This window comes from Thyridium curvatum, assembly GCF_004353045.1.
Source record: "Thyridium curvatum strain D216 chromosome Unknown NODE_38_length_371496_cov_78.080427, whole genome shotgun sequence".
NCBI lineage: Eukaryota > Fungi > Ascomycota > Sordariomycetes > Thyridiales > Thyridiaceae > Thyridium > Thyridium curvatum.
In genome coordinates, this window is record NW_022156793.1 from 89760 (window position 1) to 114969 (window position 25210).

At 53.8% G+C, this 25210-nt stretch overlaps 5 protein-coding genes across 5 annotated transcripts; 3 read left to right on the forward strand and 2 right to left on the reverse strand.

Moving 5' to 3' along the window:
* Positions 1–1529: 1529 nt before the first annotated feature.
* Positions 1530–10239, forward strand: E0L32_006583 (uncharacterized protein; the record flags this gene model as incomplete). Its single annotated transcript, XM_031141231.1, has 2 exons — positions 1530–9737; positions 10012–10239. The coding sequence occupies 2 exons, from the start codon at positions 1530–1532 to the stop codon at positions 10237–10239; spliced, it is 8436 nt and encodes a 2811-aa protein (XP_030994649.1).
* Positions 10240–10639: 400 nt separating this feature from the next.
* Positions 10640–15475, forward strand: E0L32_006584 (uncharacterized protein; the record flags this gene model as incomplete). The annotated part of the gene is made up of 12 exons (XM_031141232.1): positions 10640–10785; positions 10848–10894; positions 10951–10997; positions 11046–11170; positions 11227–11485; positions 11535–11798; positions 11850–12257; positions 13042–14078; positions 14151–14507; positions 14566–14594; positions 15058–15338; positions 15383–15475. 12 exons carry the CDS (start codon positions 10640–10642, stop codon positions 15473–15475), a joined length of 3093 nt encoding a protein of 1030 aa, XP_030994650.1.
* A 796-nt stretch (positions 15476–16271) lies between these two features.
* E0L32_006585 (uncharacterized protein) lies at positions 16272–17234 on the reverse strand (the record flags this gene model as incomplete). The annotated part of the gene is made up of 1 exon (XM_031141233.1): positions 16272–17234. The coding sequence occupies one exon, from the start codon at positions 17232–17234 to the stop codon at positions 16272–16274; it is 963 nt and encodes a 320-aa protein (XP_030994651.1).
* A 1427-nt stretch (positions 17235–18661) lies between these two features.
* Positions 18662–20506, forward strand: E0L32_006586 (uncharacterized protein; the record flags this gene model as incomplete). Its single annotated transcript, XM_031141236.1, has 2 exons — positions 18662–20332; positions 20393–20506. 2 exons carry the CDS (start codon positions 18662–18664, stop codon positions 20504–20506), a joined length of 1785 nt encoding a protein of 594 aa, XP_030994652.1.
* A 97-nt stretch (positions 20507–20603) lies between these two features.
* On the reverse strand, positions 20604–24510 carry E0L32_006587 (uncharacterized protein; the record flags this gene model as incomplete). Its single annotated transcript, XM_031141237.1, has 6 exons — positions 20604–20836; positions 20898–21279; positions 21338–21792; positions 21849–23922; positions 23979–24014; positions 24067–24510. 6 exons carry the CDS (start codon positions 24508–24510, stop codon positions 20604–20606), a joined length of 3624 nt encoding a protein of 1207 aa, XP_030994653.1.
* Between the last annotated feature and the right edge of the window lie 700 nt (positions 24511–25210).

Sequence of the window (25210 nt, forward strand, 5' to 3'; positions counted from 1 at the left end):
CAAGTTAGTTACAGCCAGGTTCACTGAAGGCTGCCTTGCAGAGTGAGAGAGCTACCTAGGAGTGTCCCCAATCCCTGACCGACATGACATGGCATGGCATGGCGCGCTTGTTTCCGTTTGACTGCCTCTCACTCTGCTTTTCCCCTCCCCAGCATTCCACCATCCCACCATCTTCTGCACCCATCTCTCCTCCTCCCTCAATCCCACACCCACCCTGCCAGCCCGGATGGACCTCTGCCGTCATTCAACGTCGAGCATTACTGCTTTCTGTCCTGCCTGGCCCACCGCTAAGTCCTCTACTCTCAACCTTTGGATCGCAAAACGTCCTCGGGATCGTAGGACAGACAAGGAACGTCCCGAGTCGCCAGCTCTGCCTCGGAGACCATCTTCTGGCCATCTCGATGCTCTCTGTCTCCGCCCAGAGAGCATCGCGACACGTCTCGAAAGGTTTCAACCGGATGCTACCTAGTACTACCACAAAAGCGGGCGCTGAAGGTCTCACACGATCTAGCTACTCTGGCTCTATGGTTTTTTTTATTCTAAATTAGGACTCCTGACGCACCCGTGTCGAGGCTGACGAGGGTCTGGAATATGGTGTAGCTACGAGTGTACCTCCACTCAGTACTGGGCAGAGCTGGTCCCGACCCCAAACTCCCCCCAATTCTACAGCTTGGCCATGTCTTTCGTCTGGTCTCCTCAGCCCCCCCAGAGCTCCATCTTCCTGCAGATCACCTCATAGTAGGTACATCAGGGGTTCCTCTTGGGGACACAGCCCTGCCACCCTCAAAGGCTGAGTGGTGTTGCCGTCCTGGCTTTCCACTGGCTGGCGGATCGCTTCTCTTCGGTGGCAGCTTCTTGTCACCGGTGCACAATCCAAGCTGGATCGTCAACGACCCAACCACGCCAACCCATCTCGAAGGACAAGAGATGCAGACCAAAGATCCTGGCTACCACCCCCCTTGTACCCAAGGTACCTATCCTGGCACCAACTTTAACCAGTCGTGGTCTTGGGACCGTTGAGAATGCCGTCAGGTACACACACGCACGCCCCGGCCCTGCGGGAGACTAGCATGCCCCCAGACGATGCTTATCTAGTGCCCTTGGAGGCTCGCGGTTGTCGTGGTCTGGATCCCGCATGCCAGAGCTTCCACCCCCAAAACACTGCTGCAGTCCCACCCTATTAGGATGCATTCCTCTGCTCGTCTTTCCCATCGTCAGCTTTGCTTCTCTTCTTCTCTCTTCTGCCTCAACCTCACATTATATGTATTGCACTACATTGCATCGTGGAGTGGCTGTTACTCCTACTGCTACTGACCTTGGCCCATATCGCCTCGTCGAAGCGAGCTCCCGCACTGCCCATGCATCCATGCATGCGCTGTGATTATTGACGTCCTGCCAATTCCTTGCTGGCAAGCTACGTCATATGCCGCCCATGAAGCTTTGTTTGAATGACACAACTTGATACCCTTTTGTATTTTCCTTTGATTGTATCATTAGATACCCTTTCCTATGCCCCTCTGCTGTTGACCATGGACAGCGCGGTAACCCTCACTTCGCCCCACAGGGACGAGTCTCCCTCACCATGGTGTCCCGTGGAGGAGATGAGCGTTGAGGACAGGCTCCGGATGCTGGTTTCGGAGGTCCTTGGTGTCAAGGAGGAGCGAATCGACCTTCTCGACTCCTTTGTTGAACTTGGCGGCAATCGGCGCAGCGCCGAGATCCTCCGGCGCTCATGTCTAGCCGCTGGCATGAGCGTCAGCACACATGATATCCTCACTTGCCGGACTCTGGCAGAGCTCCAGACCCGCATTGTACCACACCCAACAACGCCGCCTTCGGACGCTTCGCAAGCCTCGCCCGTCGCTCCTCTTCACCTGACATCCTCCAACGAGGACTTGAGCACAGATGAAACTTCACCGAGCCCCAGTTCTAGACAATCAAGTACGTCCAGTAAAACGACAGCGGGCTGCGGGAACGGCGCGGAAGAGCTGGTCGCACTGCACAGGGCAGTGTCCGATGCCGTCTTCCTCAGGCCCAGGGCTGGTCTCCTCGACGGCAAGCTCGTCGCCATTCTCACCTTGACCATCTTTCAGTCCAAGGAACCGTTTCATGTCTCGGAACCCCAGATTATCTCGCAGCACAAGGCTGTCTTTGCAGGAACCCAAGTCGCCGATGTACGCCGGGAGCTGGAGGCTTCCCCCGACAAGTATCAGCGCCCTGACGTTTGGGTTGTGATCGAGAGTATGCCTGTCACCGAAGACGGCGCTACAGACCGGCGCCGCTTGCGCACCTGGATCCAGAACATCAACGAGACTGTCTATCAGAGCATCATGAGCCTGGACGTGCACCAGACGCTCCTCGGACCAGCGAATGAGATGGAGCGCTCCGTTCAGCGCCTTGTTGGCAAAGCTCTACAACTCCCTCTGGAACGCATCGGCATGAACTTTTCCTTTTCCCAGCTCGGAGGCGACGAGCTGCTTGCCATGCAACTCGTCGCACGTGCCAAGCTCGAGTCCATCTTCCTCGAGGCTCACGAGATCATGTGCCCCAATCTGAAGTTGCAGCAGCTCGCCAATCTGGCGTCTCAGAAAGGGGGCCTGGCTCACAAACAGGAAGAGGAATTGCCCGGCGACTTCGAGCTTGCGCCAATGCAACACGTGTATTTCCACACCGCCATGGGAGGAGAATATGCCGAACGCACATCGAGCAATCTAGCCTACCGTTTTAACCAGAGCATGCTCTTGCGCATCAACGCCATGGTCACCCCGGAAGATGTCCGTGCCGCAATTGAGGCTGTCGTCGGCCATCATTCCATGTTGCGTGCTCGTTTTACTTTCACCACCGAGGGATGGGTGCAGCACATCCAGCCCGAGGTAGCAGGATCCTTCCGCCTCGAGCACCGAGCCGCCAACACCGAAGAAGATATGGAAGCGATCATCGAGGCGACACAAGCCAGCATCGATGTCGAAAGCGGACCCGTGTTCGCCGTCGATCACGTGCGCACAAGAGAAGGCCAGGAGCTCTTGTACATCATCGCCCACCACCTCGTGGTCGACCTCTTGTCCTGGAGGGTCATCATCCGGGATCTTGAAGAGCTGCTGGAGAAAGGGAGCTTAATGTCCCAAAGATCCATGCCCTTCCACAAGTGGATTGAAATTCAAAGGGCGGAGGTGTTGACAGCCACCGTCGCCGAGCGTGTGGTTGATGTGACGCCAGGCGACTACCTGTATTGGGAGATGCAAGATGTTCCTAATACGTATGGTGATGCTACAGAGGCTGGATTCATTCTCAGCCCCGAGCTTAGCACACTCCTCCAGGGCACCTGCAACCGGGTATTCGGCACCGAGTCTGTGGACATCTACATGGCTGCCCTCCTTCTCTCCTTCTCACAAACCTTCCATGACCGACCGGTCCCCGCCATCTGGAACCAGGAGCACGGCAGAGAACTTGAGGAGCCCGAGCTCGACATCTCTGAGACTGTGGGCTGGTTCACTACGCTCTGTCCTGTTCAGGAATCCGTACAAGGATCTGACGATTTTATCGAGGTGCTTAAGCGCGTAAAGGATGCCCGTCGATCTACTCGTGTCAAGGCATCACATAACCTCGCCGCGAGGCTCTTCAATGCCGATGCACCGGATCTGCTGGCTACTGAACAGCCATTCGAGTTCATCTTTAGCTACGCTGGCTCGCTGCAGCAGCTCGACGGCACCAGCGGCTTTTTGGAACAAGTCACTATTCCTGGACGTACACTTGCCTCACGAACGAGCGACATTGGCCCGCAGGTTGGCCGCATCGCGCTCTTTGAGGTCAACGCCATGATCGACCGCGGAATCGCCAAGATCAAGATTCTGTACAACCGCCGATCCAAGCATCAGGAGCGCATCAAATCCTGGATACAAAACTACGAGCACCTGCTTCTCGAGGCAATAGGGCGCCTTCGCTATCATGCGGAAGAGCTTACCCTCTCGGATGTTCCCTACCTCGATGTCAAGTATGAGAGCATTGCAAAGCTCAATGTTTCGCTGACATCAGAGCTCGGTCTGACGACCGTCCGCGATGTCGAAGCGGTGTACCCGGTGACGCCCGGTCAACAGAGCCTACTCATTACACAGGCAAGAGAGCCGGAGAGGTGTTTTCTACATTCGTACTACGAATATGCGTCGCCAATTGGTGAGATGGTCAATATCAGCCGGCTTTGTGCCGCTTGGCAGCATGTCGTTGCGAAGCACCCGGCGTTGCGGACCGTTTTCATTGATAGTGTGACCGAGACAGGCCTTTTCGACCAGGTGATCCTCAAGAGATGCAGCCCTAATATGCTGTTTTTCGACGCTACGCCTGGCGAGGATCCGGTCGAGGCTCTCTCCGATCTACCGACCGAACCCAACAATCCTGGACAGCCGCGGCATCGGCTGGCCGTATGCAAGACGCCGATTAAAACAATCGTCAAGATTGATGTCAGCGAGACTCTTTGCGATGCGATGAGCTTCCACACCATCGTCAGTGACCTGCGTAAGGCTTATACCACTGAGAGAGCTCTTCCCGAGCCTACCGGCATGCCATACCCTGGTTACATTCGGTTTCTTGGCTCCGCGCGCAGCAGCGACAGCCTTGGCTTCTGGAAGGATCGGCTGTCCGCTAATCGTCCCTGCATCTTACCACGCCTTGGCAACCGGAACCTACCTGGCCCGTCAGAAAAGGCTCACTTGGACATCGATATTCAGCCCAGGACTGTTGCTGACTTTGCACGAGCCCAGAACGTCACTCCTGACACTGTCCTCCGCGCTGCTTGGGGTCTTGTCGTGCGAGCCTATACCGGCATGAATGATGTGGTTTTTGGATATCGCACGAGCGGAAGGGAAGCAGCTTCAGGCTCGCCCAGCATGAGGGGCTCGGTCGGCTCCTACGCCAACATTGTCGCATGCAATATGGATTTGTCGCCTTACAAGACTCTTGCTGCTGTTCTTCGGGCGGTGGAGGACCATCACGTAGCATCGCTGCCCCATCAGTACGTTTCGATTGCCGAAGTAGCCCACAAGCTAGGCTTGAAGGGCAATGAGTCGCTGTTCAACTCGTATCTCTCATACACAACCGAGCCGGCGGACTTGAACAGCAGGTTCTCTATGACGCCGGATGTCGTGATTCGAAATATCCTTAACCAGGAAACCTCGCAATATGATCTCGCTGTCAACGTACGCTTCCTGTCTGGCAGACTTGCTGTCGACATCGACAGCTCGCTCATGCCGGAGAGCCAGGCGCTCAATCTTGCTAGCACATTCGGACGGGCCGTCCAGGCCATTCTCGAGTCTCCCAACGGTTCTGTCGAGGGCGTTGACTTGTTCACTGACCGCGACTTTGCTCAAATACTCACTTGGGGCAATGAAGCAGCCGGCACCAAACACCCGAACGGCATTGTTCATGATCTCGTCACCAAGCGAAGCCTGGACCACCCAGACTCACAGGCCATTTGCGCTTGGGACGGCGAGCTCACGTACCGACAGCTTACGCAGTACTCGGAGATGCTCGCCTATCACTTGATCGATGCCGGCGTGAAGCCACAGGACAGAATTCCCGTTGTCATGGGCAAGTCTCAATGGACCCCGGTTACAATGCTTGCGGTGCTCAAGGTCGGCGCTTCGTTCGTCCCAATCGATTCGGATGAGTTGGGTCTGTTGCAGCCGATGTGCGACCAGCTTGACTGTAAGCTCGCTCTCTGCGACGAGGTTGTGGCCCAAGTCCTGGCCAGCGTTTTCAAGAAGCTCATCATCATTTCGTCCGACGTCATGGAGACATTCCGGCTCCCGGAGATGAGACTGCCTCTTATCTGTGGGCCAAACGATATTGCCTGTGTATTTTTCACGCCCGTGTCATCAAAGCAAGTTAAGGGTCTGGCTTTCACGCACGAGGCGATGACGACGGCATTCTTGGCTCAGGGTCCCGCAGCAGATATCTCTCACCGCAGCCGTGTCATGCAACTCTCGTCCATCAATGTCGATATTGCACTGGCCGAGATCTTTACAACCCTCATCCACGGAGGTTGCGTCTGCATTCCCAAATCTTCTGACCGACTGTCGGATTTCACTGGTGCCGTCCAGCGGCTGAACATCAACTGGTCATACATGACGCCCAACCTGTCAAGAAAGCTCAACGTAGATGAGCTCACAACCCTCAGGACTGTTTGCTTTCGCACCCGAACTCTGGATGAAGACTCATGGCAGCCGTGGGCTGGAAAGAAGAAGGTCCTGTTTGCCTATGGTGCACCTGATGTCTGCCCTCTGGGTATTGCCTTCTTGGAGGTTTTTGGGCCCCAGGATCTAAACCGTATTGGGAGACCGTTGGTGGGCAGCTTTTGGATCATCAACCCCGAGGACCACCGCAAGCTGATGCCCATTGGTGCCGTTGGCGAATTGGTCATCGAGGGCCCAACACTCGGCTGCAGCTATTCTAATGGCCGCATTGATATGACCTATTGGAATAGCGCCGAGTTCAACGAGGGCAAGAAGACCAAGTACTACAAGACGGGGCACCGGGTGCGCTACATGGAGAAGGGAGTCTTGGAGATGATCTCGAGCAAGGCTGAGGACCTGCAATTGAATGGCAGGACAATTATTCTGACCGAGATTGAGCAGCATCTTCGTCGCTGCCTTGGTCACGGTGTCGATGTCATGGTCGAGGCGATTGCTTTCCGAGGAACCAAAGCGCCACCAGACCTTGCTGCCTTTGTCGAACTCGGGCCGCTATTTGACGGGACTGACGACCTTGCGCGACTTAGCGAGGTGACGCGAGAGCGACTGTTTATCGCTAAGAAGCTTGTTCAGACTGCCCTGCGTAACACCGTCCCGGGTTACATGCTCCCGACCCTCTACATCCCCGTCAAGCAGCTTCCGCTGACGCCCTCACTCAAGATCAACCGGCGCAGTTTACAAAAGATGATCAAGGGACTTTCCCGCGATCAGCTGCTGGCTCTTTCGGAAATCCCGAGTCCGATCAACGTACAGACTATGGGCTTTAAGCCGCTGCCGCTGACCGAAGCGGAGGAGCGCATGCGCAAGACCTGGGCCCGAGCTCTCAGAGTTGAGCCAGCGGCCATCAACACTGCAGATGGCTTCGTCCGCGCTGGAGGTGACGTGGTCTTGGCATCCAAGCTGGTGGCAGAGTGCCGCAAGCAGAGCATCAAGGTCTCCATTGCGGACCTGATGAACAATATTGCTCTGACAGATATATGCCGCTCTACAGTCAACCTGGAGGAGAACCCAGCTCCGGAGACAACCTCTGCACCTGCATCGCCTTCGAAAGAGCCGGCGGCTGCCGCCCACATGTCCATCAGCGAGAAGCTCGTGGGCATTCTCGCTGCCAAGGCTGGCCTGGACCGAAACATTATCGAAGACTTCGCAGAGGCTTCGGCCATCCAAGCGCGTTCCATCGAGGCAGGAATGCTTCGCGGCCGCGCCAACGTCAACTATCTCCAGTTCTCCTTCAACGGGTCCGTCAACAACAAGAAGCTCGAGGAGGCCTTCCAAACGCTGACCAGAATTCACCCCATCCTACGTACCGCCTTTGTTCCTCACAATCGCAAGGTCTACCAGGTTGTTCTCAAAGAGTTCCATACCGGGTTCAAGCGTCACATGTGCCCAAACTGGAGGCTGGAGGGGCTTGCCGAGAAGCTTATCAAGAAGGACCAGAGCAGCCCGATCTCCTTCTCTCTTCCATTGACCAAGGCAACGTTGGTTGACGCGCCCAAGCAGACAACCCTAATCCTGCGACTGTCCAAGGCCCAGTACGATGACCTATCTGTCGCTGTTCTAGTCAAGGACCTGAAGCGCCTCTATGATGGCTCCCAGGCGCCGCCCAAGCGCCCCACCTACTGCTCCTTCATGCGCGCCGCGCACAGCGCGAGCATCAACGGCGGTGAAGAGTATTGGAGGCAGGTCTTGGACGGTGCGACGATGACTCAGGTCATTGCCCACAGCAAGCCTTATACTCTGACCACCAACGCCAAGACGATCAAGGAGCAGATGCCCATCAGCCTTCCGACCAATCTGGGTATCTCTTTCGAGACTGTTCTCAAGTCCGCCTGGGCCATGGTGCTTGCTACGCTCGCTGGGACCGGCGATGTTGTTTTTGGCGAGATGATCGAGGGTCGCCATGCCCATCTGCGCAAGGGGCAGTCTGCATATGGAGTCCTGGGCCCGACCTGCAATGTCCTGCCCGTGCGTGTCCGCTTCGGAGATGTCGCACTGTCGCCTCTTCAGCTGCTACAGTACGTGCATGCCCAGCGCCTTGCGAGCATTCCATTCGAGAACTTTGGGTATCAGCGCATGGTCCAGAAGTGCACGTCCTGGCAGTACTGGACGCGCCTGAGTACAGTTGTGCAGCACCAGCGGGAGGAGACGTCTCTGAGTGCTGAGGAGCCCAAGACATTCCATTTGGGCAGTGCGGGTTGCAAGCTCACCATCACCGAGGCCAAGGCCAAAGATCTCCCGGACCTGCTCGTGGAATCCATGATCCACGAGACCGATAAGCTGAGTCTGTCAATGACGTTCTGCGCAGACCGAGTCCCCGTCAGCTTTGCGAAGGAGGCGCTCCGCATGCTGTCGGCCAACATTGACCTGCTCACCGGCGTGTCGCTTATGCAGACTGTGGTGCCCACGGGCACCGAGTACTCCAACATGCAGCACCAGATCCCTCTAGCGCAGGCCTCGGGCACCATCAACCAGCTCATGTCCGAGGTGCAGATCATCCAACAGAAGAAGGCCGCCGAGGACATGCTCACGGAGAAACAGATGGTCGCTCTGCGCGAGTTCATCACCAAGGCCTGGCAGGTCGTGCTGGACCCCAAGAAACTCGGAGTGCCCGAGGAGCAACAACACAACGCTGCTTTTTATAACCTCTGGGGCTCGCTGCTGCCGGCTGCGCAGCTGGCCATCTACATGACCAAGGAGTCGGCCAAGGTCGACCTGCCGGGTCTGCCCCGCGGGTTTAGCGTGACGATGGAGGAGATTATCGAGCACCCGACGATGATGCGCCAGTACGAGCTCATCGCTCGGAAGCTGACTGGCGGCGGCGAGGGCAAGCGCTCGTCTGGCGAGACCGAGCAACGCTTCACCAGTCCGACCGTGACCAATACGACGACGTCACGCCGGCGGTCCACCATCACGGCCGGCGCAACCTTTGGCAAGAGCATCCTCCGGCTGGCGACGACGAAGTTGCACGGTGACCGCAGCAGTACCTTGGGCCATAGCCGTATGCACTCTGCCCCGCCGGTGACTGCGGCAGCTGCCACTACGATTGCCGAGAACAACACGGACGAATTCGTCTCGCCGCTGACGCCCGAGAACCAAGTGGCTGCCCAGCAACTCACATCTGCGGCCACGGCCACGAAGACGACTGAAGAATCGAGCACCGCGCCGCAGCTGCCGATGCTCCCGCTGTTCACGCCGGTGTGCGACGTCGGCGATCCGATCGACGAGCCGGCGCCGCGGCAGGCCGGGCGGCAGGGCAGCAAGACGAGCATGGAGTCCATGACGGACGGCAGCAGCGCGACGAGCGAGGAGGCGCCGCTGGCGCCCGTGTCCACGGTGTCTGCGACGACGACGGCCACCAATGGTGGAGCTGATGGTGTGCGAGGGGTGCACTTTGACGGAACTGGTGATGTCCCCGCCCATAACGGCATCCATGACAACAACGAGACTCACGCGCCCAAGAGCCGGCTGGAGGGCATCGCGGAGCAGGACTTTGTGGTTAGTCCGCTGTCGTCGGTGGCGCCCAGCTCGGCGGCACGGAGGTTCTTTGGCGAGGGACATGGGGCCATGGGGCATGGGCATGGACACGGGCATGTCGGGCTCAAGACGCTGAGGGCGAGCATTGTTGAGCGGTTGAGGTGAAAAGAACGTGATTTCCTTTGTCGTTGTATATTTTGCGGAGGATGTTTACCTCTCTTCTTATTGTTCTGTCTCGTTTTTGAGGCTTTTGGAAAATGGGTGTTGGCTGTTTGAACTATTCTTAGTTGCTTAGATTTGGGTGGGCGTTGTAGGGCATTTGCTGGACGAGAGGGGCCGGGCGCTGCGGGAGAAGAAGGGCGCCGGCGCCGGCATGTTCGAGGTCATTGAGGGGCTCTACGCCGCGGGCAACTCTTCTGCCAGCGTGATGGGGAGGACGTACGCTGGTGCTGGAGCGACGCTGGGGCCTGCGCTGACGTTTGCGTACATTGCTGCTACTGACTGCGGAAAAGCGCGAAGCTGAGGCCGGCAAGGCGGCTTGAGGCCGATACTACGGCTCAATGGTGATGGGTCCGCACTTTTGCCATGTGTTATGGCACGTTTCTTGATATCCGTCTTGAAATACTATTCCCGTTGGTCTCTAGACGTATCTGCCGTTGACCAAAACTGGCCAATCAATCCCATATTTCCCTCAAATCGGGGTAGCCAGACATCACGAGTCGAGGGCCGTTGCGTACTTTTGTGCATTTTTAGTGCGCCGATCAATCCCCGGAATCGGCTGGATCTAGCGCTCTGGTGATAAGCAATGTTACATCGGAGCGTATATAAGGGCTTTCTGACACCATTCCCCTCCTTTGTCGGGAGACTGCCCGTCAGCGAGCTGGTCAACCATTTCCGGCATCTACAATAGCAAAGCGACCATAATGGACGCCGACATTGCTTATCGAGCAGGTGGAAAAGACGATGTCTCGCCACATGAGAAGAGCGACTTGGCGGCCGAGAATGGCACGGCCGAGGACACCTTGAGTCCGGAACACGAGAAGCAGCTGGTGCGCAAGATTGACCTTCAGTACGCATTGGCTTAACATCCATGATCTTTGTGCCATTTCCAGTGCTGACGTTCGCTCCCAGTCTCATGCCTATCCTGATCGCCAGTTACGGGCTGCAATACCTTGATAGTATGTCCTTCGATGTCGCCATCCACATTGACACCTGGCTCACAAACCGCATCTAGAGACGAGCTTGGCATACAGTGCCATCTTGGGCCTGCGGCAGGACCTGGTATGTTGCAACAGTCCATTTCGACAGCATACTAGCTAATAAGAGTAGAAACTCGTCGGTCAGGAATACAGCTGGACCTCCAGCATCTTCTACGTGGGCTACTTGGTCGCGTCTTACCCGATCTCTCTCGGCTTCGTCAAGTTTCCTCTTGGCAAATATCTGAGCATCCTGATGTTTGTGCAGGTCTTTCCCTTTATATGGGATGGAGAAACTGACCAGTCTGGTGCAGGCTTCTTTGGGGCATTGTTCTTACCCTCCATGCTGTGGCCAACAATTACGCAAGTCTGATGGTCCTTCGAACGCTCCTTGGTGTCTTTGAGAGCGCCATCAGCCCAGGCTTCTCGCTGATCACGGGTATGTGGTACACGCCACACGAGCATGTCTCACGGCATTCCATCTGGTTCGCGGGCAACGCGTCGGCGAGCATCATCGGATCGATGATCGCCTACGGCATTCTCAAGTATCATGGGCCAATAGCCCAGTGGAAGGTGAGTCACCTGTTGCTTACAGTAGTGTATCTCTTGCTCACGCTTCTAGATGCTGTTCCTGATCTTCGGCCTCATTACCGTTGCTTGGTCCATCCTCATGTTCTTCGTCCTGCCCGACTCTCCTTCGACCGCGAAGTTCCTCACCACTTCCGAGCGCGAATTCGCTGCTCTTCGCCCAAAGAAGTTCCAGCGAACGACACAGACCAAGAAGTGGGACCGCGGGCAGTTCTTGGAAGCCCTGAAGGACGTTAAGACTTGGTGGTTCTTCTTATTCTCTTTCATCATCTGCATTCCCAACGGCGGAACCACAAGCGTATGTGATATCTCTCCTTCGCGCAGCAGGCTTAGCTAACAATTGAGACAGTTTAGCACAATTATCATTCAGAGCTTTGGATATGACACTTACCAAACCATCTTGATGGGCCTCCCTGCATCTGCCTTCCAGCTGGCTACAGTCGCCCTGGCTGCCGTTTTCACGACCTACATACGGGGGACCCGCCATATTGCTCTCATCCTGATTTTCCTCATGGCAATAGCCGGGATTCTCATGATAAAGCTGCTTCCTGACTCCCAGAAGCTATCTCGTCTTGCCGGCTTCTGGCTCATCAGTGCCATTGCCCCAGCGTTCCCACTGATGCTGTCTCTTGCCGCAAGCAATTTCGCAGGTTTTACAAAGAAGTCGACTGTCATGGCCCTGATCTTCTTGGCATACTGCGCAGGCAACCTTGCTGGGCCGCAGTTCTTTATCAATACCGAGGCCCCAAGTTATCATGTAAGTGCCGTTGCTTTCTTGGATCTCCTGTCCAAGTACATGCTGACTTTGCTAGACTGCCTATACGACGATCCTAGCTTGCTTCGCTATCACGATAGTGCTTGTAGCTATTGATTGGGGATACCTTGCCTGGGAGAACAATCGTAGAGATATAGAACAGGGCATCCACAGAGACGCAGAGGAGACTCGACAGGTGGATCTAAGTGCGGACGGGACGCTGCTTCATGTTGATGAAACCGATTTCCAGAATCGGAACTTTCGATACACTTTGTGATAGTATTGCAGAGGGCCTAGATAAGACTTCTCCATTTAGACACGCTGGACAGTCGACAGAAATAAGTTCTTGGGCCATGGTGTCGGGATGACCCCCACGTGCTGTACGCGCGAGGCACCATCGATGGGCAGGCATACTGACCCGATGAAAGCACGAAAGAAGATAAAACTCATGATCCAGCACTTGGGCTGGGGAAGGTCTACCAGCAGATTTTGGACGTTCTTTGGAGTCGTGTTAGTCGACTGGACACCATTATACCTCGGTATGTCGTGATACCGCCCTGCTTCCCCTTTGATTTCGCAAAGTATCTCCTTTCTCCATCGTCAAGTGGGCTTCTAAATGGTTGACGGAAGTTCATCAAGAGCTACCTCAATCTTAAAAATCAATATCCTTGTCATCTCCTTACCGTGGAACTCAAAGGGGCTATCCTACTACCTAAAACCGATCAATAGTCATCTCCTTATCCTAGAACTCGGAAGGGCTATCCCACTACCTAAAACCGATCAATAGATGGGCTTGATGTCGGGTCGGAAGCCGGAGCAACAGATCTACCGCGGGCAAGGATCCCAGGCTCAGTCCAACTACATCTACCCAGCACAGCCTCAATACCAACCAATATTGTCGTGTTCTATCTACAGTTTCTTCTCAGTCAAAATGCAAAGTGCGAATATGGACGATATCATGTTGCTAGTATTCGATGAACTTGTGGGTGATGCAACCACTCTTGCTCGTGTTGGGCTTGTTTCGCGCTCATGGCGAACACTGTCACTCCCTTTTTTGTTTCGGGATATCAACCTGAGCTGCCATAACAATGGTCGACTTCCAGAGCACGAGGATCCCAGCTTTCCACTCTTGTTTGGAGTAGTCATGAGTGACTACTCCGATAGATACCGTCCACGCAACCTAGTCACCCGACAACGCGCCTTTCTTCGCCTCATGACAGAGAGACCCGAGCTCGCCACAAAAGTGAAAGCATTCGCTTGGACCCTCGTATGGCAAGACTTTGACGACGAAGGGCTGGGTGACATTGACTTGCGGACCTGGTATGTTTTTGGTCTCATGCGGAATGTCGCCCGCTTGGATCTCGCGTCGCTGCACGAGATTGGGTGGGAACCATTCATTCGCCAAAATCCTAGCCGACTGTTCCCGGCTGTCACTCACCTCCGCCTTGTAGGCTGGATGCACCGCGGGCTGGTAAAGGCTATATTGTCCTCGCTTGATACAAGCAGACTGGTATATCTCAATCTCGACCACCTGCAAGACGAAGGCGCCTTGCCCAACGGTAAGCCGATGGAGGATGACTGGGCTAGGGAGAGTCTGTACAGCTTGGATGCCAGTGAAGATATTGACGACGACCTATTCGCACGTCAAGAGATGGGAGGCGTGGCCATCTTCCCCGGTCCTATGTGGTATCCCCTGCGGCTCCTGCGTGAGCAGTCCTTGGCCTCTATGTCTCATCTTCACGTCCGACTTGGGCCTGTGGATCGACAGATTGATAGAAGAAACTATTTTTGCATGTTCAAGGAGCTGTCTGATTTCATCAGGAGGTAAGCATAAAACCTACCTTGCCATAGCATGGGAGCAGCCAGAACTTGCCACGATCACTGACGAGGCCATAGTGCTAAGGACACCCTTAGAGACATTCACATCGGACTAGGAGAAGCTCCGCACCAACACTGCCCGGATGAGCATCTTCGTAACATTTGCGGGACATACCGCGCGAGAATAGGCACATATCGTGCCTTCTCTTTCCACATGGCGTCAATTTTGCTGCATCACTTGCTGCCGGCACTCACGGAGGAGTCCTACCCGCTTCTGACACGAGTCGACTTGGAAGGATTCCGTGTCATACAGACCGGTGGATCAAGCTGGAGCTCCCACCATGACTTAACATGGCAATACATCCGAGCCTGTCCATTTGTTGATGAGGAATTCATCAAAAAGGCCAACATCGATTACCGTCAACCATTTGTTGGGTACGCTTAGAGGGTGCACTTGGGCAAATGGGTGGTATTGATGCAGAGGCACTCACAGTGGCGGCGAGCGACCTACGAAAGTCATAAGTCAGTTGATCACTGGTGGCCGGGCTTTCCGCGATTGAAGCAATACCGTGGTTGATCGGGTCGGTTCAAAATTGTCATCCAAAAGCGATTCCGTTTTTTTTCTTTTCTTTTCTTTTTTTTTTTTGAAAGAAAAAGAAAGCGGGCGAGAATTTGGGAAGCCTAGGTACGAAAGAAGGAAAATGACCAAGTTCACATCGAATGCGATCTGCAATTACGCTCTTCGGCTGATCCCGGGACCTGCTTGGTTGGTGGCTGCCTACTCACGAAACCTGCAGTGCGTCTTTCCTCCCAACATGCTTACCGGCATCTGGAGCTCGCTGATGACGTACATGCTGAAGGAAGTGCCATAAGTACCTAGGTAGGTGCCTCGTGCATTAGATGCGCAGCAGCTAGGGACTTTATCTGGGTTCCATTGATACCTTCCAAATTCAATAGGAGATCGGGGACTTCGTCCCCTCATTAGAGCCTTCCAGAACTTGCCCACAATCCCGCGGCGAGCACCAGCGACTGGAGTCGCAGGAACGCGCGGCGGTCCGAAAGGAAGGCCACGTGTCCCCAGCAGTCACCATCAGCTTCGCAGTTCTCGCAGTTGACGTAAGTGATGCAATTGTCATTCTCAGCAAGACTCTTGAGAGCCTGGCACACGCGGTCGCCAGTGACGTTGCCGATGGAATCGTCCTCACCATTACCGCTGGTCAATATTGCTATCGAGACACGGATGACAGCGACTCGAGAAGATGTGTGGTAAGGTGAACGTTGAACTACCTCATCTTGCTAACCTCATCCAGACGTACAACGACCGGAACGAGTTGGCTCACCAAGCGCTACCCTTGCTTGAACATCACATCATACAAAACGGCAGTGATCTTGAGATTGACTAGCGATCAATCGGAGGGATTTGCGAGGGTCCGTTCCAGGTCCTGCCTCCGGGTGGAAAGCCGTCACGGCGACCAAGGGAGCGAGTCTGGTGAAGGGTCCTGCCTACGGGTGGAAAGCCGTCATGGCGACCGAGGGAGAGAGTCTGGCGAAGGTCCTGCCTACGGGTGGAAAGCCGTCACGGCGACCGTGGGAGAGAGTCTGGCGAAGGTCCTGCCTACGGGTGGAAAGCCGTCACGGCGACCAAGGGAGAGAGTCTGGCGAAGGGTCCTGCCTCCGGGTGGAAAGCCTTCATGGCGACCGATGCGTGTGAATTGGTTTGGGTGGCCAGACTTTGGCCCTACATTCTGGTGGTAAGCCCTAGAGAAAATGAGCGAGATTGAAAGTTAGAGAAAGAATTCTAGGAAAAGAGATTGGAAAAGAAGAGGGAAGGGTTCGGTGTGTATCACCGTCAAGAGGAGGGAGCCTCTCTACGGGACTGGCCTTCACGTGGCGAGAGGTGTTAGTACGTACTAAGTAGTACGGAACCGACAAGTCCTGACCTATATCAACGATCCCCCGTTGTTTGCTGTCGATACTCTATGTGTAATTGCAGTATATGGATCTGTACCTGCATCATGTTTGTATACATGTATCTTGAATATGGTGGCTTTGTACTTGAACCAGTATCAGCTCATCTTAAGATGTGATTACTTTGATAATGGCATCTCCGTGCACTGAGATTTCAAGTTTGTGGCCAAGTTTGTGGCCAACGCCAAATAACTCGTGAGGAGTGTGAAGAACTCAAATTCATTTTCGAATTCACCGTGTTTTATCTCTCTCGCAGGCCATTACCCCTGAGATTGACGGTGTACGTCTATTGAGCTTCATGTCCTCGTTCCAGCAGTCGAACCATTCACGTATCTCCGCCAAGAATTCGAACACGTCAGATGGTTTGTCCTTCTCATACTGTGTTCGACCATACCAATATTCAGGAATGATGAAGCCATTGACTAGCCAACCCGGATCCCCTTCCTGCACTTCTACAAAACGACAGTTGTGCCCCGCAAATTGCTTTCTGTTGGCGTTGAGAGGCTCTCCCCGGCGCCGCTCGATGCTGTAATCAATAAGCCAGACCTTACTATAGGAACCCCATTCAAGCTCTCCATCTAGCGCTCTGCATAAGTTTAGCAATGTTGGCTTTTTAGAAATACTGCCTTTCGAATTGAGGTCCACGGCCCAAGAAGGATCAAACTCGAGGGCGATATGCAAGACCTGGTCCCAGCCCCAGGAATAGTGGAAGAAGGGGACCGAGCTCAGAAGCCCCTCCCAACTTATACTGGCGAAGTCAAATGGCTGTACGCAGAACAGATCGGAATTCGGTACGACTGTGAACGCCTGGAAACGAACACTGTCCTTCGAGGGAATCAGTCCCATTGCTGGTGCGCCTTTGAAACCAACGTCTCGCTCACCCCACCGATTGTCCTTGGCAGCAAGCTCTCGATTTTGGGTCCAGTGCTGTATCTTCCATCGCTTCTCCATGGCTTCCCGGGACTCCTTGCACGCTGTCCAGAGGCCAGAGTCTATGATGTATGCAGACATATTTGAAGACCCACCCCAGTCGTACTTTCTGCCGGTAGCTGTTGTCTGTGACGGTGCGGCCACACCGCACTGGAGGTAGGTTGTCTGGTAGGCCAAGGCGTGCGGTCTCATGGCAGCCATTTCGTCCTTGTTGAGTTCCTCGAATACGGTGAAGAAGTGCGCTCCTGGCTGATCTGGTCGCATTGCGAAGTTCCAAATGAGGTCACGAAGTTCTCGAGGAAGAAACGGGAACAGGTGGAATGTCTCCATCACTGATCTGGAATCTGGGAGGTGTTCAAGTCGGTTCGGTTCGGTTGTTGGGAGCTGCTCTGGGTCGAGGTTAACTGTGAATGAAGAAGATTTGGAGAGATCAATCCTAGAGGATACAGGACTGACATACCTTTATTCATAGCGTGGCAAACCGGACATCCCCCAACTGGACACCTTTCCACACCTCCACCAAAAAGCATCGCAATCGTTCGCAAAATAGCTCATCACTGTCGGAAAGAATTGGCCAAAATGAGGGCCTCTCAGTACATGTGATATCCCATTCACCTTGGTGGTCGAGATTGTAATAGACTGCCCAGGCACAGGATCATGGGAACGAGACAGGGCTGCGTTGGAATCGCCATATTTTGAAAAAAGAAGAAGATAGAGAAAAGAGGAATAACTATCTACGGTGGCCGGCACGCTGTCGCGCTTTGTGTGGCGGTACAGGCTGTGCGACTGTATGCAGTAGCGGCTGAGATCTTTAAACTGCTGTATGTCTTACAGTATTTTATTTGCGGTTAAGATAGTATCAATGGCTTTGTCTATCCTAGTGGAAGGAGGCTCCTTGGTTAAAGAACTCGGCTTTAGCTAGTGGGATAATCTGATTTATAAAGAGATAATAAAAAGCACTGTCTGTAGTTGTAGACAGTGGGATAATCCTCATTATTAGATAGTGGGATAGCCTTTATTATTAGATAGTAGGATAGCCTTAAATTAGGGCACCAAGGAGTCCTGCAAAAGGGTTCTAGAAGACACAGGGTGTAGAGATATCAAAACATCATTAACCGAGAATTATATAGAATAGCTTAGCTATCAAGGTGTTATCAATGGCTTGATCAGCCGGCTGTCTTTTATTTTGTGGACGCTTACCGGACCGGGTGAAGAAGTGCAGGAAGTCAAGGCCAAAATGATTGCGTATCTTGAATATGAATATCTGATATTGTCCACTGGGTGGAGTTGCCATCCCGTAAGATCAAATGGCTGCAAGGACAAGTTTCAAGGTTGAAACTGCTCAGACATGAACTTAGTCACAGATAGTGTGTATATGAAGGAAGGATTGTGCTGGATCGTTTGTGTCGGCCACGAACATGACACAGGAACTCGCACTAAAATCCCAAGACACAGAGAATGTAAATGCCGCCAAGGCTAGGCTGACTCCACTTCCCCAAACCATATGTTCCTAGGCCGGAGTCCGGAGGCGAAAGATAAGGCTAGTCTGTAAGAGGATTCACTCCGGCTCGTCTTGCGAGGGAGGGGGAAACAAGACCTTCTCCGGCAAACACGCATTCAGTTCATCAATCTGGCATTCACCGTACAGACCCTGTGAGAGACAGGGCCCAGCGCGAATGGAGGCAAACAGAATGTTCGACAGCCTCGACAGTCTTGACCCCACACTCCTGTCGCCGGCAGCCCCCCAGGAGACTCAGCCACGGAAACAGCGCCAACGGAGATGGCACCCGCGATCCTTCACAGGATGCTTCAATTGCCGCAAGAGACATGTCAAGTGCGACGAGAAGTCGCCATCATGCGCCAACTGCAGGCGACTGTCTCTCGATTGCCGGTATGAATCAGGAGGTCGATTCACGTTCCGGGCTGTCCGGCCGGCACAGTCTCCGCGTTCCTCGCCCAGAGTGAACGGAAAGGAGACACCAAAGCCGCGCGAAGAACTTCCCCAGGCACTTTCTCCGGAAGAACTTGATACCGCGGCGAACCTTGACATTGACGCCGATTTCGAGACCCCGGTATCACACGCAGGTGTAGACGACCTAGTCCTGATGAACGTATCAGAGCAAGATACTTGGGACTCGCAGTTGGCATCCTTCTTCGGTCTCTTACCCTTGTCATCACCTGCGTTTGCCGAGATTTCAACACCTGATACCACGTACTACCACCATTTCATCGATACCGTCTCTACGATGCTGATCATCTGGGACACGCCGTCCAACTCAAATCCCTACCGCTTGTTACCGCGTCTGTCAGACTCTTCGGGCCTACTTCGGAACACCATGGTCGCCTTAGGCGCGATGCACATGGCCAACTTACCGGCAATGGCACAACGGAATGTACATCAGCGTGCAGCGATGGAGGCGTATGGGTTTGTCATCACGCAACTAAAGTCCCTTCGCCCAGTCGATGAGGTTGACTCAGAACTTGAATTACTGGCCACAACCCTGCTCTTGTGCATGTTTGAAAAGATGAACTCCGCCGACTGCAATTGGAAGGTACACCTCGAAGGTGCGCGGCAAATATTTGAGACAATCTACCGGCCTCGACCGCTTGCCTTGACAGCAAACAGGAAAGCAGACCAGCAGATCGGCAGCAATCTCATCGCGGTCGGACAGACAGATCCCGGTCTTATTGCGCCTATGAGACGATTTCTGGTCTCACTTATGGCGTATCTCGACGTTGCTGCTGCGTGTGCGACGGGGAAGGGTACTCTGATTCCCGGCGATTACTGGGAAACTTTGGGCGGAGGGTGGGAGTACAATCTCGGTGCCCCGAGCTTTCAACCTCCGCGCGCGCCGACTGATCGAAGCTTGGGCCAGATTCGACAGTCCTGGTCTCGTCTTATGGCGATACAGGCTGATATCAGTGGGTTCGCCAGCATGAGTGTCATTGATGACAACAGGCGGGAGATCATGCGCGAGTCTCTCGCACGCCGGATCGCGGATTGGCATGAGAGTGGACCAGATGTCTATGTTCGGCTATCAACGTTGGATTCCATCCCTCCGGAGGAGTCAGAAGTTGAGGTTGAGCTACTCAGAGCAGCAGCATGTGTGCAGTGCTACGCCAGCGCGTGCAGCATCTATCTCGATCGAGTCGCCACGCAGAAGTTATGCCGTGGTGCCACTGAGGCCGAAATAGCGACCGCGGCCGAGTACATTATCAGACTGAGCTCGAACTTCTCTGGCGGACTTAGCCGGATGGCGCACCTGTGGTCCCTGTTCACTGCAGGGACTGCAACCACGGACGACACACAAAAAGAAGCGTTACGGGATTTGCTTACCGAGATGAAAAGTTTTGGTTTCAAGGTAAGATACTTGCATTACGGTTCCCAAAGAATCAACGAGATGCTGATTTCTGCCTTGTAGCACATCTCGCGGGCACTCGATATCCTAGAATACGTTTGGCTTCAACAAAGGCTTTACGGGGAGGCGGATTACCAGGCGTTCACAGAGCTTGCATCCACTGCCTTGTTTCCATAAGATCACTATTTATGCTTGTACTAATATGTATTTCACCTACAGACTGGAAACAGATTCAAGAAGATTCGGTCTTATTGGAATTGTATCATTCTACACTTCATGCCTGTGCTAACACTATCAGAGTGTCGCCAGGCTTCACTACATCATTAGGCCCAACAACAATACTTCGTATCACTGATCCTTCGTGTTCTGCCGATGCCAACAGATTGATTTCCATCTTCATTGCCTCTAAGACGAGGAGCACATCGCCGGCCTTCACCTTCGTTCCCTTCTGTGCTGGGATCTTATACACGCTTGCGTGTGTCTCAGCCTGCACTTTGAGAGAATCGTCTGGGATCTTTTGTCAACACTTCTGTCTCATCAATGCCGAAGATATATGTGAATAACTCACCAATGTCATCAAGCCCTTGAACCTCGTCCTTCTCGCCATTTTGATCTTCCTGCCACTGTGCCAACAGTTTGTTTTCCCTCTCAATCTCACGCTCTGTCGCCAGTTGCTGTTTTGCCTTGAATGTCTGTGTCTCCACCGCGACACTCTCGCAGAATCGTGAGTATGCTTCGACGTCAAATGTGGCAGGGCTGATATCGAAGTCGAACCGGCCAGCCTTGAAGCGAGCATATATCTTGTCCAGCTCATCCTCTGTGACTTCATAGAACTCGAGCTGGTCAAAATTGTTGAAGAGCCACGGTCGTTGTCCGAAGTCCTTATTCAGGCAATACTTATCCCAACCAGGTAGTGTACGGCCAAAATTGACATAGCCACCTGGAGCATCCTGAAAAGACTGATTAGAACTATCGTGACGATTAACAACAAGGTGACTGAATACTCACTATGGGGTCACAGGTAAAGAACGAGCCGCCAAACCCAAGTCCACCCTCTGGAGAGAAGGTCCTGGACGGATTGAATTTGGGTACAATCAGGCGGGACCGAGGATCAAGCGGGATACCGATCGGCGTACCGTTGAAAAAGCCAACCCCGACCACTAGGATGCGGGTATTGAGGACCTTCTTGCGCACGTCATCCTTGGAGTCAAGCCCGTTCGATCTAGCGATGAACTCGACAGGGTCTGGCAGATACGAGGCATACTTCCTTTGCGTTGCCATGTACCTTTCGATGGCAGCTTTGTTCACCTTGTCATCAAAGACCATAGGCAGCTTGATGAGACGGCTATTCAGCATCGTTGACTGTGAAATCTGAGTGGCGAACTGTGCAACCAAGATGTCCTTGACTTTGAGAACAAGCTCCATTTGTGAGATTTCAAAGCCTTCATAGTCAATAAGCAGACCTGGAGAGTTGTCAATACTTTCTGGTCACCCATTTCGAGCACGACTGGAGACTCACTGCAGCCTATCGGCGTTGCCAGTCTCACGCCGTTGATATGAGCCTCCTCTATGGCTTCCAAAACACTCTGCACTCGACAACGTGTGTCGAGATCCAGCGACTGATGAAACTCAACTAAGATGTACGAGTCTCCGGCTTGACGGATCGTGATGTCTTCGCATCTCTCCAATATTGCTGTGGATTTCGAGCACGACAAACTATTGGGGACTGCGAGTGACAGTGGGGAAATGGCTGAAAATGTTGAGTTCCCACTGGCGACGAGTTTTCTAATGGTCTCAAGGAACGCTTCTTGCCTCCTCCGCAAGTCCATTGCTGCATCAACCGAGATAGGAGAGAGCCGGAACTTGTCCCCTGGCCGGAGTTGAGCAACCTTGAACATCTCCGCGCGAGCGACAACATGGGAGCTGATGAAGCCGCCTAATGATGGGGCATCAGCTGGGAAGATGACGGCGCTATCACCGGTCCAATTGAGTGCTCCGATAGAGTAAGGATAATCCAGATAGTTGCTGGGGTGCGAGCCTCCCTCGCCGCCGGTGGTTCGGGCCCATTGAGGCTGCGGTCCGTGCAGACGGATTCCGACACGAGACGCCTGATGTGACACAGTCCACTCGCTCTCGCATAGAGCAGGTAAAGCCTCGGATAGTATAATGTCCGGCGAATCGTGGGGCCCTGAGAGGCAGTGAATGACGTGAGGATCCCACTCCGGTATCAGAGATGAGGGCAGAGAGAAGGCTCGAAAAGAACCGGCCTCAGGGAGCTCAAGCAAATCTCCCGCTACAAGAGCCCGACCCTGGAGGCCACCAATGTCGGCGACAGGACTGGTGGCCTTGGAGCCCAAATAGTAGGGTATGCTTGGCAAGCCACCCCGAATTGCGAGATAGGCACGGCTGCCACCAGATAGCGATCCCACAGCCAGCACAGATCCCGCAGGGGCTTCAAGAGAGGTGCACATTGGGATTGGAACGCCGTCCAGTTCCATGCCGTGTGCCCCAGCGCCAGTCAAGCAAACAATTGCTCGACTGTGGAACCTGATTTTGGGTCCGGTAAAGGTGATTTCAAGCAACTCGCAGCCTCGGTCATTGCCCACAATGCAGTTGGCTAGTTGTGCATGTAGCGGATCCATAGGGCCGCCTTCCGGTATTCCAAAACCGACTCCAACTCGACCGGGCCAGGACTGAATGGTGGTGTAACTCCCGGCTGTGAGAATTTCCATAGAGCGCGGCGTGTGGTCAAAGTCTGTCAAAAACCCTGTTGTCGTGTTGCCATCCCGGAAATCCTGGGACGTGAGGATCCTGAAGAGGAGGCTTAGATTGGTGACGATTCCCTGCAACTTGGTGTCTCGGAGAGCACCGACGATTGTTGTAGTCGCTTCTTCTCTCGTCGCTCCGTAGCCCATGACCTTGGCGAGTAGTGGGTCGTAAGCCAAAGAAACATTTGTTCCCGTTCTGACCCATGTGTCGACACGGACTCCAGGCCCTTCTGCAAAGTAGGCATGCTGTAAGACACCAGGGCTAGGCATATGGTTCTTGAGTGGGTTCTCCGCGTACACGCGAGCTTCTATTGCGGTGCCGCGAGGCTCTAGCAACATATACTCAGATATGTTTAGAGTACCCTCTGCTAGTCGTAGCATCAACTCGACAAGATCAATGTCAAAACGCAGCTCTGTGATGCCATGCTCAACCTGGAGACGAGTGTTCATCTCCAGGAAGAAGAAGTCTGCAGTTGCGTCGTCTACCAGGAACTCTATGGTTCCTGCAGAGCGGTACTTAATAGACTGGCCGAGCAATTCTGAAACTTCGAAGAGCCTCTTTCTAAGTGCTGGACGCATCTCAACAAAAGGACTTGGAGACTCTTCGATGACCTTTTGGTGTCTTCTCTGGATGGAGCATTCACGCTCTCCAAACACCACGCAGCGGCCCTGGCCGTCACCAAATATCTGCACCTCGACATGCCTCGAGACCGCGTAGTAACGCTCGAGAAAGACCCCAGGGTTGGAGAACAGCGTGGAGCCTCGACTAACCACGCTGGTGAATGATGAACGCACCTCAGCCTCGTTCTCACATATTTGTAAGCCCTGGCAATGATGTAAGTAGATTTTCAACGAGTGACAGAGATTTAGGTTCAGCCCACCATTCCACCACCCCCAGCAGTAGCCTTGAGCATGACCTGGATGATTATTAGCTTTTTTATGTTGCCTATCGTGTTGCCAAAGCCTTACTGGATATCCAATCTTGGTGGCGGCAAGGACGGCTTCATCCTCAGAGTTCAAAATGCCCGAACCTGGGCAAATGGGTACTCCGACCTTTTCGGCAAGATCTCTTGCCCGGTGCTTGATACCAAAAGCTGCTATGTGTTCCGGGTCAGGGCCAACAAACGCGGCACCTGCTTTTACCACCGCCGCAGCAAATGCTTCATTCTCCGACAGGAAGCCATAGCCTGGAATGACCAGATGTATTGCTTGTTGACGGACGATTGCCACTATCTCGTCGATATCCACATAGGACTTGACTAGACACGGCAAGTCGGCGTCAAGAACGTGAGGGCTGGAAACGTCTGTCTGGGTATAGATGGCGACAACAAAATAACCCAGGCGCTTTGCCGTGCGCAGGATGCGGTAGGCAATCTCGCCGCGATTGGCAATGAGTAGCCGCTTTATCTCCATGTTTTGCGATGGTAATGTCTGCTACCAGGCCAGCATGAGCTCGAATTGCCAGAGGGATCCAGGCTCGTTATGGTCTGTTTTCTGCCGTTTTCAAGTAGCAGTAAGAATGTGAATGGGTTCTCGGTCTTCAGTAACTCCCGGAATTTCCTGTTGCGTAATAGCGTATCTTTGACTAAAACATTGATGCACAACTCATGGCGTGTCGTGGAAAAGTCGGAGACATGGAGGAAAGAAGACACCACTGATCGAATCCGTATTTTGCAGACACACCCTCGGCTTTGAGCCTCCAAAAGCCGCTCTGCATTGACAATATCCTGCTTGACGAGAAGAGACGGCTTGGAAGCCATACCAAATCAGATCTCCCGCCACCATGGAATGAAGGGTCTCACCAAGTGGGCCTCGTGGAACTGTGAGACTGAAAGGAACTAACCAGTTCGGGAGACTTCCACGACCGGCTAGTTAGGTATGTCAGTCTCAGGCGCAATCATGGTAGGGGCGTAGGGCGACAAATCTACGCCAAGTCACTGGTGTGACGGCCGCTAGCCATCGACATGTGTCCTCGTGATTGATTCTGTGCATGGAGCACATGCGATAAGCAGTGTCTGCCGCCGAGCTGCCAGCTACAGCACGTCTCGTGAAAGAGATGCGCCTCTAGGAGACTTCAGTCATTCTCATGGAGAGTTCGAACTCTCCGGATAGG